This window comes from Oncorhynchus clarkii, chromosome 1 (genome assembly GCF_045791955.1).
Source record: "Oncorhynchus clarkii lewisi isolate Uvic-CL-2024 chromosome 1, UVic_Ocla_1.0, whole genome shotgun sequence".
NCBI classification, from domain to species: Eukaryota; Metazoa; Chordata; class Actinopteri; order Salmoniformes; family Salmonidae; genus Oncorhynchus; species Oncorhynchus clarkii.
In genome coordinates, this window is record NC_092147.1 from 29,272,980 (window position 1) to 29,293,471 (window position 20,492).

Below are 20,492 nucleotides of genomic sequence, written 5' to 3' on the forward strand. Positions count from 1 at the left end.
TTTGGAAGACAACACAGTGTTTCAATGTAGTCAGCTATTGTTCCAGGTACTGTGGATGCAGAGACATGGAGCTGTACAAAACTGCATATTTGAGCAAACACATGGAGTTCACACTATGTCAACAACATGTAGTTCTGCAATGGTCATATACCCAAGTCAGTATGAGAAACACATCCAGTGTGTTAAGCTGTTTAATGATGATGATTTCCGACTATTTTTCTGTTTTACATGAAAATAGGCAAAGCTACTGTATTCAGTCCTTTGAAATGACTGCAAGCATTGAGAATATTTTGCATCTTAACTTAAGTCTACCCCCTCCTTTTTCGAACATTCTGTTAAAAATCGCGCAACTTTTCAGCGTCCTGCTACTCATGCCAGGAATATAGTATATGCATATGATTAGTATGTGTAGATAGAAAACACTCTGAAGTTTCTAAAACTGGTTAAATCACGGCTGTGACTATAACAGATTGTGTGTTTCATTGAAAAGCGCAAGAAAAACTGCTCTCTGAAAGCTAAAAATTATTTCCATGCGTCACTTTCATGTGATGTTAAAAGGGCACAAAATTAATTATCGACCTGCATGCAATTCCTACAGATTCCACACGATGTCACCATTGTCGTCATTTTCAAGGGACTTTTTTCTTTGTAAATCCAACTAACTGGATTCCATTTCTTCCGGTCTCCACCAGGATGTTTTGAATGTGCACATTGGCAGCCATTGATTTGAAAACGAGGAGCTATTGAATATACATCGCCCTGTAATCATTTTGATAGATTATAAACGTTTACTAATACCTAAAGTTGGATTACAAAAGTCTTTCGAAGTGTTTTGTGAAAGTTTATCGTCGACTTTTTTAATTTAAAAAAATGACGCAGCGTTTAAAAACAATGTTTTTTTCTGAATGACACAGCTTCCATAGAAAGCTATTTTGGGTATATATGGACCGATTTAAACGAAACAAAGACCCAATAGTGATGTTTATGGGGCATATAGGAGTGCCAAGAAAGAAGCTCGTCAAAGGTAATGAATGTTTTATATTTTATTTCTGCGTTTTGTGTAGCGCCGGCTAAGCTATATCTTTGTTTACATCGCATTCAGGCATTTTGGGGTGTTGCATGCTATCAGATAATAGCTTCTCATGCTTTCGCCGAAAAGCATTTTAAAAATCTGACTTGTTGGCTAGGTTCACAACGAGTGTAGCTTTAATTCAATACCCTGCATGTGAATTTTGATGAAGGTTTGAGTTTTAACGAGTACATTTAGCATTTAGCGTAGTGCATTTGCATTTCCAGGTGTCTACTTGAGACATCTGCGTCTCAAGTAGGAGCAAGAAGTTAAACAGAGCAGTTCAGTTATTCATAGGCTTTTTTATAAGTGCCTTTATGGTAGACACAGATACAGTGTATGATGCTGCCATTTTCCCGTAGTAGAGTGAGTTTTACTGCAGAGAAGCGCTTGGTTGTCGTTGGCATGAATGAGTCCCATTTTACTTGCACCATGCAGGGCCACAGTGACTGGACACAATCGGCCCAGAGAAATAGGGCATACGTACTGACTAACTTATCCTAAGATTGGTCCTTTCCCAATACAAAACCTATCACTCTTTGATCCAAGCAAGCCTATATCAACTGTATTTATCTTTTCACCTTTTCCAGGATTTGTCCATGGAGACCTCTCTATATGAGAAGGGAGTTCAGTGGGCGGACAGTTTTTGTTCTGGTAAACATCTGTGACAGGGCCACCAAAGACTACCCGGGCATGGACAAGGTTCCCATAGTGATTGTGGGCAACAAGAGGGACTCCTCACAGACAGACAGTCCTCAGTAAGGAGGGTAGACCGCTTGCCCTCACAACAGACTGCCACTTCTATGAGGTTTCAGCTGCTGAGAACTACCAGAGTGTCCCGATGATGTTTCACGGAGTAATAGACAGGATACCTGAGTCCATGTCTGCCATAAAGAAGCCAGCTGGAATCAAGGGCATCGTGAAAAGCATGTCTGCAGATTTTTCCAGGTGACGGACAGATTCGCTGTGAGTCTATGTCACAGGGAGGAAAGCATTGTATACCAGGGTTGGGCAACAGCGGATCAATTTCCAAAAACAAAAACAAATATATTGATGTTTTTTGGGGGGGGAATTCAGTTTGGGTTTTAACTTACTATTGACTTACTGTTGAGAGTTAGAATAGTAGCAACTTCTAAATGTTACATCAGCAGTTCTTCTCTTGTAATGTCAGTCACTGACAGTCACTCAATTACCCCATCTCAGCAAACATTTGTTTTATTGGTAAGTAAGTCAGCCATTTATCTAAACTTGTAGTAATCATGGTTGAATTACCAACCAGGGGCCCCCATTGATTTTGTTAGTCACTCTCACTCAGATATCAAATATTTCTCTCCTTTGGAAATATGTGTAGAATTGCAGGAAATTAGCTGTAAAACTGCTTATTTTTCTCTCCGCCATATAGCAAAATGAGAGGAATTGCATGAATGTAGTTATACAATTGTAAAATCTTCTCTCTGTCTCATGGCAAAACTTGTAGAATTGCTGAAAATGTACTTTAAAGCTTATGCTTTTCTTCTCCGCTGTTATTTTTTAAAATCAAATTACTATTATCCTCAACCCTCAATCAATTTTTACAGGACAAGCACTTAACAACTTCATACACAAACATCACCTTTTTTTAAACCAATGTGAGCACATTTCATGTCCATATTGTTTGTGACCAAGGTAGAAATTAATACAATTGTAATGAAGCTCAGTCATCATACAGTACAAAACACTTAAGATAAGTATATGTATACATGTATTTCAGTATAATGTATATTACTATACTGAAATGAGATACTCATGACAATTCATTTTTTATTGTTATGAGCTGAATAAAAACCTTTCACCTTCATCTTATTGAATTTATGTATGACAGGAGTACTGGAATCAATATTGTGCAGTATAGTATGTGAATTACTCTTCTTGTAACAACAGCAACCAGTACAGTAGCAATTTTAGACAAAAGGGAAATTAATGGAGTTTTTGTTAAGTAGGGTTTTTGAAATATAAGGTCTGTGGTAAACACAGGCTTAGGAGATATTATACATTCATCAGCTAATGTCACTTTTTGTGATTTTTAAAAATCATTTATGTAATCAAAACAAGCACATAATGTACGTAAAGTACATAAAGGCTTCAGATTTATAAAGGTAATGTTACCTGATTATATTATCTCATAAAACAAAACATATAAGATTATGTAAGATATAAGCCTATGCTAACCTCAGACTTTATTTTCGGCATGTGTCCAAGAACCCATTATTTCCCCGCCAATTTCTCCCATAGGAGTGGCTGAACAAAGCAGAGCAATAAAAAAATACTAACTAATTTCCGGTTCCCTTTCAGTCGGTCAATTGGTATAACAAACTATGGGTAGTCAACAACCAATCCTATTCACCTGAAATGAACTGAAATCACACCTATGGGTCAATGGATGCCGAGCCCGCCTTCGGAAGCCCCACCTTCCTTTCTATAATACCAGGGGTTGCATCCATTTCCTCAGTTCTTCGCTTTTCAGCTCGCCTACATGAAGAACATGTCACATAATTTACAAACTTTTCAAGCACACAAAGGCTACGAGGTTCGGCTAGACTTAGGTGTCTGTTACTGAGGAGAAAGTACTCATCCCCCTAGAGTTGCAAGTTCTGTGTCTTGGTATCGTTTTTTATGTTTGCTACAAGATAACTACTTTTTGCTCTGCTTGTGTAGTCACTGCTTTCTTGCTTGAGAAGGATTGCCAGTGGTAAGAATGAGTTCAAAACGGCTAACCAGACAAGTTTGAATCTCCAACCATGCCCTATGGCATGTTGTTCACAATTCAAATGATGCATTTTTGTCCCAACAGAGGGGGGTTGCTGTCTGGCACAGTTTCAGCTGGGGCACTCATTTTTGCCTGTGGTTTTATGATACTTGTGGTGCCTCTGGTACTTCAGTTGATGCATCCTTTTCAGTGCTGGATGATTGCTACTCGTCTGGATGAATCTCGCACCTGTGATCGGCTGCTCAAGGTATCCCCTTCGTTGATAAGGGTGTTGGCTCCTTGGAGAGACCCGTGACTGCTTTTGCCAAGGGTTCTCATGGTCCGAGTAGGGGTGATTACGACAGACACATCTTTACTGGGATGGGGAGCACTGTGAGTGGGCTACTCAGAAAGAGGGATTTGGTCAATAGTGCAAAGGGTGCTGCATATCAATCACCTAGAGCTACTGACTGTTTTGCTAGCTCTGAGGCATTTCCTTCCTATGTTGAATGGCCAGCATGTGTTGGTAAGGTCTGACAACAGGACGATGGTGGCGTACATCAACAGGCAGGGAGGAACGCGGTTTCTCTCTCCCTAGACCTGGCCCATTATCTATTCAAAGTGGTGCACATTTCCTGTCGCTCAAGGCGACGTATCTATGCAGATCTCTCAACGTGGGTGCGGATCAACTTTCCAGGAGGGTTCTGTCTCTAGTGGTGACTGCACCTCTTGGTGCTGGCCCAGACATGCCACCGGTTCAGCATGGCTGACATAGATCTTATGCATCAAGAGAAAACGCGTGTTGTCGTCTGTTCTTCTCAATAAGGGATGTGGGCGCTCCATTGGGAACAGACCCTACTCTATGCATTCCTCTGGTGGACCTGATTTAGACCACCGTGGAGAGAGTCTGTTAGGAGGGTCTGTTGTTGATTTTTGTGGCTCCCTGTTGGGCCAGAAAACCCTAGTTTCCGGAGATCATCCACCTTTAGGACGAGGACCCGTGAGGGTTCTGTGTCATCTGGATCTATTGTTCCAGGCGTCCCGAGGACGTTTGAGGGTAATTAGAAAATATCAGCCATACCCAGACAGAATAATGAGCAGAACATGACAGATGGAACAAATGTAACTGACAAATGTAGGCCTTTTTTTAGACAGAAATACCTTTTGACCCCGCGGACTCACTAAACACTCGTTTTTATTCTTCAGGGAACAGTAGTTATATTCACAACTGTACGTTCTCTTTCAGTCGGTCACTCAGTATAACATGGTATGGGGGCATTCAATCACGCCCCAAACCGGCTCAGAGGGTACCAAACTAGGAGGCCCGTTGAATCATCCCAAGTATGGCCTATTTATTTATCAGCTTCAATATTGCAGATAGATTGTGATTTCAATCAATGTAATTGTCTGCATCATTTTCAATCCCCCATACATACAGTTGAAGTCAGAAGTTTACATATACCTTAGCCAAATACATTTAAACTCAGTTTTACACAATTCCTGGCATTTAATCCTAGTAACAATTCCCTGTCTTAGGTCAGTTAGGATCACTACTATCTTAAGAATGTGAAATGTCAAAATGATAGTAAAGAGAATGATTTATTTCAGCTTTAATTTCTTCCATCACATTCCCTTGGGTCAGAAGTTTACATACACTCAATTAGTATTTGGTAGCATTCCCTTTAAATTGCTTAACTTGGGTCAAATGTTTTGGGTAGCCTTCCACAAGCTTCCCACAATAAGTTGGGTGAATTTTGGCCCATTCCTTCTGACAGAGCTGGTGTAACTGAGTCAGGTTTGTAGGCCTCCCTGCTGATTTTTCAGTTCTGCCCACACATTTTCTATGGGATTGAGGTCAGGGCATTGTGAATGCCACTCCAATACCTTGACTTTTTGTCCTTAAGCCATTTTGCAAAAACTTTGGAGGTCTGCTTGGGGTCATTGTCAATTTGGAAGACAAATTTGCGACCAAGCTTTAACTTCCTGACTGATGTCTTGAGATATGACTTCAATATATCCACATAAATGTCCTCCTCAAGATGCCATCTATTTTGTGAAGTGCACCAGTCCCTCCTGCAGCAAAGCACCCCCACAGCATGATGCTGCCACCCCCGTGCGTCACGGCTGGGATGGTGTTCTTGGTGCTGTAGAGATGGGAGAACCTTCCAGAAATACAACAATCTCCACAGAGGAACTCTGGAGCTCTGTCAGAGTAACTATTGGGTTCTAGGCAGTGGTGTAAAAAATACTCAACTGTCATACTTGATTAAAATGAAAGATTCAGTAATAGATATTACTCAAGTAAAAGTGAGTTACCCTGTAAAGTACTACGTGAGTAAAAGTCAAACTATTTGGTTTTAAATATACGTATGTATCAAAAGTAAATGGAATTGTTAAAATGTACTTAAGTATTAAAAGTAAAAGTATAAATCATTTAAAACTCCTTATATTAAGCAAACCAGACGGCACAATTTTATTTTTCTTATTGATGAATAGCAGGGGCACACTCCAACAGTCAGACATAATTTATAAACAAAGCATTTGTGTTTAGTGAGTACGCAAAAGCAGTAGGGATGACCAGGGAAGTTATCTTGATAAGTGTTTGAATTAGACCATTTTCCTGTCAAAATGTAACAAGTACTTTTGGGTGTCAGTAAGAAGTACATTATTTTCTTGAGTAATGGAGTGAAGTTAAAGTAAAAGTTGTGAAAAATATGAATAGTGAAGTACAGATACCCCCCCCCAAAACTACATAAGTAGTACTTTAAAGTATTTGTACTTAAGTACTTTACACCACTGGTTCCTGGTCACTGCCCTAACCAAGGCCCTTTCCCCCGATTGCTCAGTTTGGCCAGCTCTAGGTAGTGTCTTGTTGATTCCAATCTTCTTCCATTTAAGAATGATGGAGGCCACTGTGTTCTTGGGGACCTTCAATGCTGCAGACATGTTTTGGTACCCTTCCCCAGATCTGTACCTCGACACAATCCTGTCTCGGAGCTCTACGGACAATTCCTTCGACCTCATGGCTTGGTTTTTGCTCTGACATGCACTGTCAACTGTGGAACCTATATAGACAGGTGTGTGCCTTTCCAAGTCATGTTCAATCAATTGAATTTACCACAGATGGACTCCAATCAAGTTCTAGAAACATCTCAAGGATGAACAATGGAAACAGGATGCTTTTGAACTCAATTTCGAGTCTCACAGCAAAGAGCTTGAATAATTATGTAAATAACATGTTTTTTATTTTTCATAAATGTGCAAGAATTACTAAAAACATGTTTTTCTCTTTGACAGTGTCAAATATTTTGTGTAGATTGAATGGGGGAAAAGTATATAATACATTTTAGAAGGCTGCAACAAAAGGAAATGTGGAAAAAAGTATGGGTCTGAATACTTTCTGAAAACACTGTATATACGTTTTTTGCTATTAAGAAACAGTCATGTAAGTGTCATTTAAGAATATTTTTAATGGTTTAACGTCATGCATGTCCCTCATCGTGATAGAATGTGGGTTATTTCTTCAAGACAGTCTTTTGTTCAACATTTTCCCATGACAGGCAGTAAGAAGGAAATATGGTACCTAGAGTTTCTTCTCAAATCCAATTTATGAATCCCTCTAATGACAGAGAGACAGAGCTCAATGTGGACAGGATCAGCGTCACTTCATTGATCTGTCTGTTCTTAATGATTCAGCTATGTTATAGGCAAAGCTATTGAGCACAGACATATTTACATTGTTTCTGGCCAATGATTTATTTAAACCCTGGATTGCTGATGCTATGTATTTGCCATTGTGATGCTTTGAAGCCGTCAGTCCTCCATAGGAATTAATGGATTTCTAAATCTACTTCAATGAAATGTTTAAAGGACAGAATTACATGTATTTAAGTATTTTCTGTTGTAGTGGGGACAATAAAATTCGTAATCTCAAAATTATACTTTATGGAAAATGTTTTGCCATTTTAATGTTTAGCTGACATATTGTTAAAGTATGCTTTAAGCTGTCTGAAATAGACTGAACGTGGCAGACATTTATGTCGACATTAACAAATACATTTCTATAACTTCCAAAATATCTTCAAGATATCAAGATGGAGGTGCGGTGGCTTCAACACGCCTCCTCCTAATAGCCATCTACTGCATATATAAATCATTGTTTCAGACATTGCTTTGTCTATTAGCTATGCATTTGTCAACAGAATAGGAGGCCTTCTTTCAAGCAAAGCTTTGGCCATATCACAAAGAAACACACAAGTATTACATTCGTAGACCTTCGACATACATGATTGCACTTGCTGTTACTGCATAAAGCTCTACAAATACTGTTGCAATAGTTGAATCACAGCATTGTTGCAAGCTTATATTAAATTGCTTCTAGTTGACACTGTTAGTCATCCATTTCAGTTGTATCCTTCTGAATGGGCTCCACAGTGACAACGTATTTAGCAGTGGGGCTGTAGCTGTGGGAATGCACATTGTGTGTATACGAGGAGTTTCGGGACCTCATGGCGATCTCTCCTCTCCGTGGGATGCGCTGGGTGACGGTAGAGGTGTAGGACTGGCCCAGTATCATCCTCTGCTGTTGGGGGATCTGCAGCATGACCCTTTGCTTGAGGAGCCGGGCTTCATCAGAGATCTTGGGCTCACTGTTCTCCTCATCCACAGCACTGCAGCCAGGCTCAGAATCCTTGTAGGAGTATAACCCTGGAATCTGTGTCCAAAGAAAACAATACCATGATAGCAATTCATCCAAGTAATTAGGACTAGCTCTAATCCTTTTCATCTGAATCATTACTTGTTTGGTTATTGTCTACTACAGGGGTGATTTAATGAGTGTCACAGGCTTAGTTGAATTCATGGCAAGGACTGTGTCCCCCCCCCCCCTACAATGGCTTCTTCAAAAATAACCTGCTATTGCTTATTTGAGACATGTCATCTGGGCCTGCAGCTAATTAGAATATCAGACAGTGTTTTCCCAGAAAAACCAGGATTTTTCCTCTGTGTGGGACAATTCCAGTTAGAACTGCTTGCTGTTTGTTCAGGGAATCAGGAGCTGTGTGATGCCAAGGAGAAATGGAATGACATTCTGATGGATTAATTATATTTCATTAGGAGGCTATTTGAACAAATAGGCTAATGAAGCCAAACAGACTCTGGTATGATCTATGAAGGGAACAATGCAGGCCTTTTCATGTGCCGACATTACCCAGAATGCATCTCACCACCTTCAGGCAAATCTGAATTTGAATTTAAAGTGCCTTCAGAAAGTATTCAAACCCCTTGACTTATTCTACATTTTGTTGTGCTACAGCCTGAATCGAAAATTGATTAAATATTTGTTCTCACCCATCTACACACAATACCCCATAATGACAAAGTGAACACGTTTTTAGACATTTGTATAAATGTATTGAAAATGAAATACCAGTAAAATCTCATTTACATAAGTATTCACAGTGAGTCAATATGTGTTAAAATCACCTTTTGCAGCAATTACAACTGAGTCTTTCTGAGTAAGTCTAAGAGCTTTGTAGATTGGATTGTACAATATTTTCAAATTCTTTAAAAAAATTATTCAAGCTCTGTCAAGTTGGTTGTTGATCATTGCTAGACAGCCATTGTCAAATCTTGCCATAGATTTTCAAGACGATTTAAGTCAAAACTGTACATTCTGTAGGCTAAGTAACACAACTGTATATTCGACCTTGTGTTTAAAATCTGTTTTCCAGAATCCACCTTTATTCACCTATAAACGATCAAGAAATCTATCAAACATATTAGTTAAATCAGATGTGGAGAGAGAAGAGGCATTCATAAAAGAATGCTTCCACTGTAGATCTTGTACCTCATGGCACCATAAGGAAATGTTCCAACTTTGCATGCCTTCAGACTTCTAGGACCTATGAGGTAAATATATACATTGCACTACTAAAGGAGTTATTTATTTATATATTAGTGTTCTTGTAATAAGATGTATATCCCATGCCTTGAAAGGACGTCGTGGAGAACGTATATCCACTATTAGACATCAAGATAACACCTCGCCAGTTGCGAGACACTTTATAGAAAATAAAAATCTTTCTATTAATGAATTGTGTTGCGTCGGGATCTAAAAAGGTTCATCCACCACCTAGAGGGGACTGTGTCACAGACTATGACAACAAATTACTCCAAAGAGAAGCGATGTGGATATATAACTTAAATTCTGTATCTCCACACTTTTAAACGAAGAATAAGATTTCGCATTCTTCCTTTAACCTCTCTAGGGTATGTGGGACGCTAGCGTCCCATCTGGCCAACATCCAGTGAGGTTGCAGAGCGCCAAATTCAATTACAGAAATGCTCATTATAAAAATTCAGAAAACAAAACATATTTTATATAGGTTTAAAGATTAACTTCTTGTTAAACCAACCAGTGTCATATTTATAAAATGCTTTTCGGCGAAAGAATACCTAGCCCAGAACACACCTAGCCCAGAACATAGCCCAGTTGACAAATTATTACAAACAGTAACCAGCCAAGCAGAAGCGTTACAAAACTCAGAAATAGAGATAAAATTAATCCCTTACCTTTGATGATCTTCATATGGTGGCAATCAGAAGACATTAATTTACTCAATAAATGTTCCTTTTGTTCGATGAAGTCTCTTTATATCCAAAAACCTCAGTTTTGTTAGCGCGTTTTCTTCAGTAATGCACAGGCTCAAACTCAGTGAAAACATCCAAATTGTATCCGTAAAGTTAATAGAAACATGTCAAACGATGTGTATATTCAATCCTCAGGTTGTTTTTTAACCTAAATGATCTATAATATTTCAACCGGACAATAACGTTGTCAATATAAAAGGTAAACAAGAAATGCACATGCGCCTGAAAAAAACTCTGCGTCACGTTAGGGTCCACTCGTTCAGACTGGTCTTACTCCCTCATTTATAAGAATACAAGCCTGAAACGATTTCTAAAGACTGGAGACATCTAGTGGAAGGCATAGGAACCGCAAATGGAGTCCTAAGTCAATGGATACGGTAATGGCATTGAATAGAAAACTACAAAACCCCCAAAAAAACTACTTCCTGAATGGATTTTTCTCAGGTTCTTGCCTGCTAAATCAGTTCTGTTATACTCACAGACACTATTTTAACAGTTTTGGATACTTTAGAGTGTTTTCTATCAATCTACCAGTTATATGCATATCACATCTTCTGGGCCCGAGTAGCAGGTCGTTTAATTTGGGCATGCTTTTCATCCAAAATTCCGAATGCTGCCCCCTACCCTAGAGAAGTTAAGCCACATTTATACAAGGACACTTTCCACATCAGGTTTTGCACATTGTTTATGAGTTAGCCCCACATATTTATGAATGGCTTTGTCTGATGTCTTTTGTGGTGGGCTCTCTCATGAATTGATGTGACGTATTTGCGAGTTGCCCTTTCGTGCCTGCTCCCATACCCTATAATTCTGTATCTTTTTGTGACTAATTTGCATACAGGTAAACCAGAGGGGCCGGGTCCCTGATTGGCAGATGAGTGGCAACCCTGATTAGAACCATCTGCTGCTCATCTGTTGTTCTTTACAAATGCTGCTTTGAATTAAATACAATTGTACACACTGAATGTGGCTGTAAAGCCAAAACGTCTGTGTACGCATTGGATAATGAAGTAAGCTTTATGCAATATATTTTTGAGTGTGAACCCATTACACCGCTTTGTTTGTCTGAATACTTTCTGAAGGCATTGTACATCAAGGTCTAGTCTTTCCTCATCTGAAATTTCTAAAGAATTATGACCCTATGTATACCCAGTAAAGGCATGATAAAATATGACAGTCACTGACAAACTGGTCTGGCACATGGTACCTATTTGGATTGGATAAATGCGGTCTTTAATAAAAAATAAATGAACTTGGTTGTACTTTTTTTGTCCCTCAGCTGACACAAAGCATCTAGTTCTAACTGTAGTTCTAACAAGTTCTAACAAAGCATCTAGTTCTAAGTTCATGTTTCGTTTAGTCACCTGTTTGCTCCACAGATTTAGAGGGCTGTCATGGGAATTTCATAATTCCTATATGTGTGCATTAATTAAATCACATTAAATCACATTTTATAAGAATTTGTAAGATTCCTATTTGCATTAAATAGACAGAGACCAGTCTTATCAAAATTAGATAGTATTTATTCTCGGAGCTCGCTGCCATGAAACCACGAACAACAGTTTATATACAAAATATTTCGTCAGGTTATAAAATGTCCTTTCTCCTATCGACCAGGACAAAGCAGGTTCAAAAGTTTATTCCAACCCCCTAGCTCGCTCACTCCAGACACACACTTATCAAGATTAACTTCTGAAATCTCACCTTCATCTATCACTATTCAGAAGACAGCACCAGATAATGGAAAACCTAGGAAAACACTCACTGCCTTATCTAAACATCCCAGAGCTAAGTTGAGTCGTTTCAACCATAAGTAAGCAGAAAGGATTGTTAACCTAAAACCACAATCCATTCCTCCCCCAACCTAGCTGGAATGGTATTTATGTTTAAGTACCCCCTGTTTCATGCTACCCAATCCCTTCCCTAGTCCCTGGCGGCGTAGTGTGTTACTGATGGTAATGCAATTTACCACTTGGCTATCTATTGTATCACCTGTCACAGGCACCCCCAGTCAGCACCAACTCATAAGATGAGGAAGTACATTGATTATGAAGATTTCCTGCTGCAGTTGTTCAAGAGATGTCCAGTTTACAGCCGATCATGAAACAGAGTATTCCCTCCCCATATCATGATATCTCAGCATCACGCAGACATGCCCTTGCTTTGAGCAATCCTATAAATGGAACAGGGAGGACACTTGAAATCAGGTTGGTAACATTTGACATGGTCAAAAGTTAAAACAGTTTCAAGTTGTTCCAGTTCACCTTCATAACCTAGCCTGATGGAACCGGCATGACCTCTTCATTTACCATTCTATTTCACTTCACATATCATGATATCTTAAGTGAAATAGAAAGGTGAATGTAGTGATCAGGTTAGTTTCACCATGCTAATCATAACCACCATTGATCATGTAATCTGTGGTCTCTGTCTGTTTGTGTGTGTGAACGACCAGTATATTTGATGGAGGGGCCAGGAGCTGATCTACGAAGCCATGCCCATCAATGGGGCGCTGGCAAATACCTTACCTCTAGCCCCACCTCGACTGCTTACCAACGGTCGTCGATGGGGAGACTAGAATTAGGAAGGTTTAGTCGGACCTGTTCAAACATCAACATAGTATATGTTCGTTTGTCAGACATCACTGGTAATAGAAGAGAGTGACTGTATGTGTTCACAGATGTGTCTATGGAGTCAGCACTTGCAAGATGATGTGATGGAGTCATGACCAACAGACAGGCATGATACTGACATCTCTGAATGGAGAGAGATGTGGCACTCAACACATCCACAATGTGGGACTGAAGTCTATTACTAATAATACAGCACAGAAAAAAAATCCAGTATTTGTAACACCCTTTTCATTCCATGTGTCACTGATGAACTCGGCCTTAACTAGCTATTTCTACAGATGGAGAGGATTGTAGATGTTTTTGCGAGACACCAGCCTCGGTTGTTTGATGGGGTGACCATAATTGGGCAGATGTTATCTGATCTGTTCAAACTTCAACATAATACCTGTTTGCATGAGAGATTACCTCTCCTAACTGCCATTGGTAATAGAACAGTGACTATGTGTATGTGTTCACAGAAACATGTATGGAGCCAGCACATGGAGATTTGCAAGATGTGATGAAGTCCAGACTGGCTTGGAGAGAGACCTGGCACTCAGCATTACATTTTTACTAGACAAAACTTTTACTTGTACTGTCTTTTTTTTAAAAAATTGAATGATATCAGTACATATGGGGAGGGAATAACCCTGTATATTCTACAGCATAATCAGAGAACTCCTGTTATATACGGGACACCACACAGGATGACCACTCTGACATGTTTGTCAAGGTAGTCCCATTACCACCAGACAAAATGCTGATTGACACGGTATGTGTATTGGCTGGGACTGACAATGAAAAGTGAAAGGTGCACACTGTGATATTAGCAGAACACTACTTCTATGGTATTATGATAAGGGTTGTTTATTCTACATGGACCTGTTACAAAATTTGAAAGTTATCAAAACACTTAGATATTCTTAACTACATAAATTCAGCAATTGCATTATTCTTATATTACTTTACAGGCTACTGACCTATTCAAATATTATTTGTCACATGCTCCAGTACCGCTTGCCGTGCGGTAGCAGAGAGAACAGTCTATGACTTGGGTGACTGGAGTCTGACCATTTTTGGGACCTTCCTCTGACACCGCCTAATATATAGGCCAGGTATGGCAGGAAGCTTGGCCCCAGTGATGAACTGGGGCGTATGTACTACCCTCTGTAGAGCCTTACGGTCAGATAACAAGCAGTTGCCATACCAGGCGGTGATGCAACTGGTCAGGATGCTCTTGATGGTGCAGCTGTAGAACTTTGAGGATCTAGGGACCTAAGCCAAATCTTTTTAGTCTCCTGAGGGGGAAAAGGTGTTGTCGTGCCCTCATGACTGTCTTGGTGTGTTTGGACCATGATAGTTTGTTGGTGACGTGGACACCAAGGAACTTGAAACTCTCCACCTGTCGATGTTAATTACCTTCCCTGACTGTTCAGCCATCCTTTTCCTATAGTCCACGACCAGCTCATTTGTCCTGCTCACATTGAAGGAGAGGTAGTTGTCCTGGCATCACACTGACAGATCTCGGACCTCCTCCCTATAGACTCATCATTGTTGGTGATCAGGCCTACCGCTGTTGTGTCGTCAGCAAACTAAATGGTGGTATTGGAGTCATGCCTGGCCACGCAGTCGTGGGTGAACAGGGAGTACAGGAGGGGACTAAGCACGCACCCCTGAGGGGCCTCAGTGTTGAGGATCAGCGTGGCAGATGAGTTGTTGCCTACCCTTACCACCTGGGGGTAGCCCATCAGGAAGTCCAGTATCCAGTTGCAGAGGGAGGTGTTTAGTCCCAGGGTCCTTAGCTTAGTGTTGAGCCGTGGGCTCTATGGTGTTGAACACTGACCTGTAGTTAATGAATAGCATTTTCACATAGGTGTTCCTTTTGTCCATGTGGGAAAGGCCAGTTTGGAGTGCGATTGAGAATGTTTCATCTGTGGATCTGTTGGGGCGTTATGCAAATTGGAGAGGCTCTAGGGTTTCCGGCATTATGGTGTTGATGTGAGCCATGACCAGCCTTCGAAAGCACTTAATGGCTACTGACGTGAGTGCTACTGGGCGATAATCATTTAGGCAGGTTACTTTCGCTTTCTTGGGCACAGGAACTACAGTAGTCTGTTTGAAACATGTAGGTATTACAGACTAGGTCAGGGAGAGGTTGAAAATGTCAGTGTAGACACTTGCCAGTTGGGCAGCGCATGCTTTGAGTACAGTCCTGGTTAGCCATCTGGTCCCGCGGCTTTGTGAATGTTGACCTGTTTTAAAAAGGTCTTTCTCACATTGGCTACGGAGAGTGAGACAACACAGTCATCTGGAACAACTGGTGCTCTCATGCATGCTTCAGTGTTGCTTGCCTCGAAGCGAGCGTAAAATGCATTTACCCATCTGGTAGGCTCGCGTCACTGGGCAGCTCCCTTCCTCTTATCTCACCATACATCTGCCAATAGTTTTTGAACTCAATCTGTAGGAGGTTTGTTTGTTGTGATTAAGTGGGGGTAAAACAACTGTGAGCATGGTTGACAGATGGATGTGTCTTGGTGGTGCAAAGGACACACCCAAATCAAACCACACCCCCAAGCCAGCTCACATTTCACTTCTGCCATGGCCGCCAGCATTTCTTGAGGAGCAAGCCAAAAACAAGGCTAAATCAGCAGGTGAAGTTCCACTTTAATACAGTGCCTTGCGAAAGTGCGGCCCCCTTGAACTTCGCGACCTTTTGCCACATTTCAGGCTTCAAACATAAAGATATACAACTGTATTTTTTTGTGAAGAATCAACAACAAGTGGGACACAATCATGAAGTGGAATGACATTTATTGGATATTTCAGACTTTTTTAACAAATAAAAAACTGAAAAACTGGGCGTGCAAAATTATTCAGCCCCCTTAAGTTAATACTTTGTAGCGCCACCTTTTGCTGCGATTACAGCTGTAAGTCGCTTGGTGTTCTATCAGTTTTGCACATCGAGAGACTGAACATTTTTCCCATTCCTCAGCTCGAGCTCAGTGAGGTTGGATGGAGAGCATTTGTGAACAGAAGTTTTCAGTTCTTTCCACAGATTCTCGATTGGATTCAGGTCTGGACTTTGACCATTCTAACACCTGGATATGTTTATTTTTGAACCATTCCATTGTAGATTTTGCTTTATGTTTTGGATCATTGTCTTGTTGGAAGACAAATCTCCGTCCCAGTCTCAGGTCTTTTGCAGACTCCATCAGGTTCTCTTCCAGAATGGTCCTGTATTTGGCTCCATCCATCTTCCCATCAATTTTAACCATCTTCCCAGTCCCTGCTGAAGAAAAGCAGGCCCAAACCATGATGCTGCCACCACCATGTTTGACAGTGGGGATGGTGTGTTCAGGGTGATGAGCTGTGTTGCGTTTACGCCAAACATAACGTTTTGCATTGTTGCCAAAAAGTTCAATTTTGGTTTCATCTGACCAGAGCACCTTCTTCCACATGTTCGGTGTGTCTCCCAGGTGGCTTGTGGCAAACTTTAAACAACACTTTTTATGGATATCTTTAAGAAATGGCTTTCTTCTTGCCACTCTTCCATAAAGGCCAGATTTGTGCAATATACGACTGATTGTTGTCCTATGGACAGAGTCTCCCACCTCAGCTGTAGATCTCTGCAGTTCATCCAGAGTGATCATGGGCCTCTTGGCTGCATCTCTGATCAGTCTTCTCCTTGTATGAGCTGAAAGTTTAGAGGGACGGCCAGGTCTTGGTAGATTTGCAGTGGTCTGATACTCCTTCCATTTCAATATTATCGCTTGCACAGTGCTCCTTGGGATGTTTAAAGCTTGGGAAATCTTTTTGTATCCAAATCCGGCTTTAAACTTCTTCACAACAGTATCTCGGACCTGCCTGGTGTGTTTCTTGTTCTTCATGATGCTCTCTGCGCTTTTAACGGACCTCTGAGACTAATCACAGTGCAGGTGCATTTATACGGAGACTTGATTACACACAGGTGGATTGTATTTATCATCATTAGTCATTTAGGTCAACATTGGATCATTCAGAGATCCTCACTGAACTTCTGGAGAGAGTTTGCTGCACTGAAAGTAAAGGGGCTGAATAATTTTGCACGCCCAATTTTTCAGTTTTTGATTTGTTAAAAAAGTTTGAAATATCCAATAAATGTCGTTCCACTTCATGATTGTGTCCCACTTGTTGTTGATTCTTCACAAAAAAATACAGTTTTATATCTTTATGTTTGAAGCCTGAAATGTGGCAAAAGGTCACAAAGTTCAAGGGGGCCGAATACTTTCGCAAGGCACTGTATAAATAATGCTGGTAGTTTGAATGAATCCAGCGTACAGTATACACACACACACACACACACAAAGTCAGAAGTTTAAATGTATTTGGCTAAGTTGTATGTAAACTCAGTTTTTCACAATTCCTGACATTTAATCCTAGTAAAAATTCCCTGTCTTACGTCAGTTAGGATAACCAATTTGTTTTAAGAATGGGAAATGTCAGAATAATAGGAGAGAGAATGATTTATTTAAGCTTTTATTTCATTCATCACATTCCCAGTGGGTCAGAAGTTTACAAACTCAATTAGTATTTGGTAGCATTTCCTTTAAATTGTTCAACTCGTGTCAAATGTTTTGGGTAGCCTTCCACAAGCTTCCCACAATAAGTTGGGTGAATTTTGGCCCATTCCTTCTGACAGAGCTGGTGTAACTGAGTCAGGTTTGTAGGCCTCCCTGCTCGCACACGATTTTTCAGTTCTGCCCACAAATGTTCTATGGGATTGAGGTCAGGGCATTGTGAATGCCACTCCAATACCTTTACTTTTTGTCCTTAAGCCATTTTGCCACAACTTTGGAAGTATGTTTGGGGTCATTGTCAATTTGGAAGACCCATTTGTGACCAAGCTTTAACATTCTGACTGATGTCTAGAGATGTTGCTTCAATATAACCACATAATGTTCCTGCCTCATGATGCCATCTATTTTTTGAAGTACCACAGTCCCTCCTGCAGCAAAGCACCCCCACAGCATGATGCTGCCACCCCCGTGCTTCACGGTTGGCATGGTGTTCTTCAGTTTGCAAGCATCCCCCCTTTTCCTCCAAACATAACAATGGTCATTATGGCCAAACGGTTCTATTTTTGTTTCATCAGATCAGAGGACATTTCTCCAAAAAGTACAATCTTCGTCAACATGTGCAGTTGCAAACCGTAGTATGGCTTTTCTATGGCGGTTTTGGAGCAGTGGCTTTTTCCTTGCTGAGCGGCCTTTCAGGTTATGTCAAAATAGGACTCGTTTTACTGTGGATATAGATACTTTTGTACCTGTTTTCTCCAGCATTTTCACAAGGTCCTTTGCTGTTATTCTGAGATTGATTTTCACTTTTCGCACCAAAGTACGTTCAGCTCTAGGAGACAGAATGCATCCCCTTCCTAAGCGGTATGACGGCTGCATGGTCCCATGATGTTCATACTTGCGTACTATTCTTTGTACAGATGAACGTGGTACTTTCAGGCGTTTGTAAATTGCTCCCAAGGATGATCTGGACTTGGAGGTCTACAGATTTGGCTGATTTCTTTTGATTTTCCCATGATGTCAAGCAAAGAGGCACTGAGTTTGAAGGTAGGCCTTGAAATATATACACAGGTACACCTCCAATTGACCCAAATGATGTCAGGTAACCTATTATAAGCTTCTAAAGCCATGACATTTTCTGGATTTTTCCTAGCCATTTAAAGACACAGTCAACTTAGTGCATGTTAACTTCTGACCCACTGGAATTGCGATACAGTGAATTATATGTGAAATAACCTGTCTGTAAACAATTAAATGTATAAATTACTTGTGTCATGCACAAAGTAGTTGTCTTAACAGACTTGCCAAAACTATAGTTTAACAATACATTTGAGGAGTGGTTGAAAAACGAGTTTTAATGTTGTACACAGTTGAAGTTGGAAGTTATGTTTAGGCATGATAAAGATTTTTTATATAAACAAGATCATATTATTGTAGGAGTCTGTACCTATAGAATTGAAAACTAGTGGGGTGGGAAGAATGTTCACTGCTTACTGGACCATGGTGCTCCAAATAACATCCAAGTCCTGTTTGACAAGTTGCAAAAGGGAACCCTAAGGCATTAACGTTTTAAAGACCAATGATTGAGGTGCTTTACATTCATTTCCAGGGCAAAAAAAAATGCGATCCCCCCAAAAAGATCATGAGGGTGGAATTTATGAGTGAGTGTATACATGTACCATTGAGACAACATTGAGTTCTCACCTTACTCCAGTACAGGAGCCATACAATGTAAAAAATAACTACCATCTAACCACTAGCTAGATGAACCTCTCAGCTACGAGGTTAGTGCATTCAAAAAATGATATTGTCAAAGAATATTACTTTAATATAACCGACTAGGCAGAATTTTATTAAGCCTAATCTCAGATTGCAATCAAAATCCCCAAAATTGTAATGCTTTCCAACGTTAAGGCATTGTATGCCAACCTGTCCTAACATTGACTTTCAATCTCCCAATAAAAGGAGTTAAAACGGTTAGCAGGGGGTCTGGAATGTGTGGTTAAGGCTAAGTGGGCCTTTTTGCTGCAGAAAAAACCTGAAGAAATGTGTTAATTGATAAAAATAAATGCCATCTATCCAATATCCCTTTGCCTGAATACTTCCCAGCAGAGTATTAAGGTCCCCTGCAGAGTTGTTCCTCAAGTGCAGTGGCTGCACACCCACTATGACCTTCCTATGCTGGTCAGGCAGTTAGACTGACACTGAGGGAGCTGGTAACCATAATCCTGCCCCCCTCTCTTTCTGCATCTAATGGGTGAAAAATCACTGTGCAGAGTAAATTCACTGCTAGTCAATTTACTTCGGTAACACTGGATGATTTCATTAAGTGTTCCAACTTGCACCGCTGAATAGCTAGCTTTTCACGTTGCGTAACTGGTAAGAAGCTTCAGGAGGGAGGTTACGTGTTAGAAAGCAGAGTTCCTGGGTTTGAGCCTCAGCGTGAGCCTGAGGGTGAGCCGAATTAGGAGGAAGCGGTACTCGCTAAGCAAGCACAATTACAATCTTTACACTGGCAGTCCTTTTAGTCTAGCATAAATTGCCCAGCTCAGCATTTAACACCATAGTACCCTCCAAACTCGTCATCAAGCTCGAGACCCTGGGTCTCGACCCTGCCCTGTGCAACTGGGTACTGGACTTCCTGACGGGCCGCCCCCAGGTGGTGAGGGTAGGTAACATCTCCACCCCGCTGATCCTCAACACTGGGGCCCCACAAGGATGAGTTCTGAGCCTTCTCCTGTACTCCCTGTTCACCCACGACTGCGTGGCCATGCACGCCTCCAACTCAATAATCAAGTTTGCGGACGACACTACAGTGATAGACTTGATTACCAACAATGGCGAGACGGCCTACAGGAAGGAGGTGAGGGCCCTTGGAGTGT

General features: G+C 40.7%; 1 protein-coding gene across 1 annotated transcript in view; it reads right to left on the reverse strand.

Moving 5' to 3' along the window:
• Positions 1-7,009: 7,009 nt before the first annotated feature.
• The window catches only part of LOC139416017 (perilipin 1), a 35,676-nt gene continuing 22,193 nt past the window's right edge, over positions 7,010-20,492 (reverse strand). Inside the window, exon 9 of the mRNA XM_071164255.1 lies at positions 7,010-8,508. Coding sequence (XP_071020356.1) covers positions 8,185-8,508 — 324 coding nt within the window. The 3' untranslated portion in view covers positions 7,010-8,184. The remainder of the gene's footprint in view (positions 8,509-20,492) is intronic.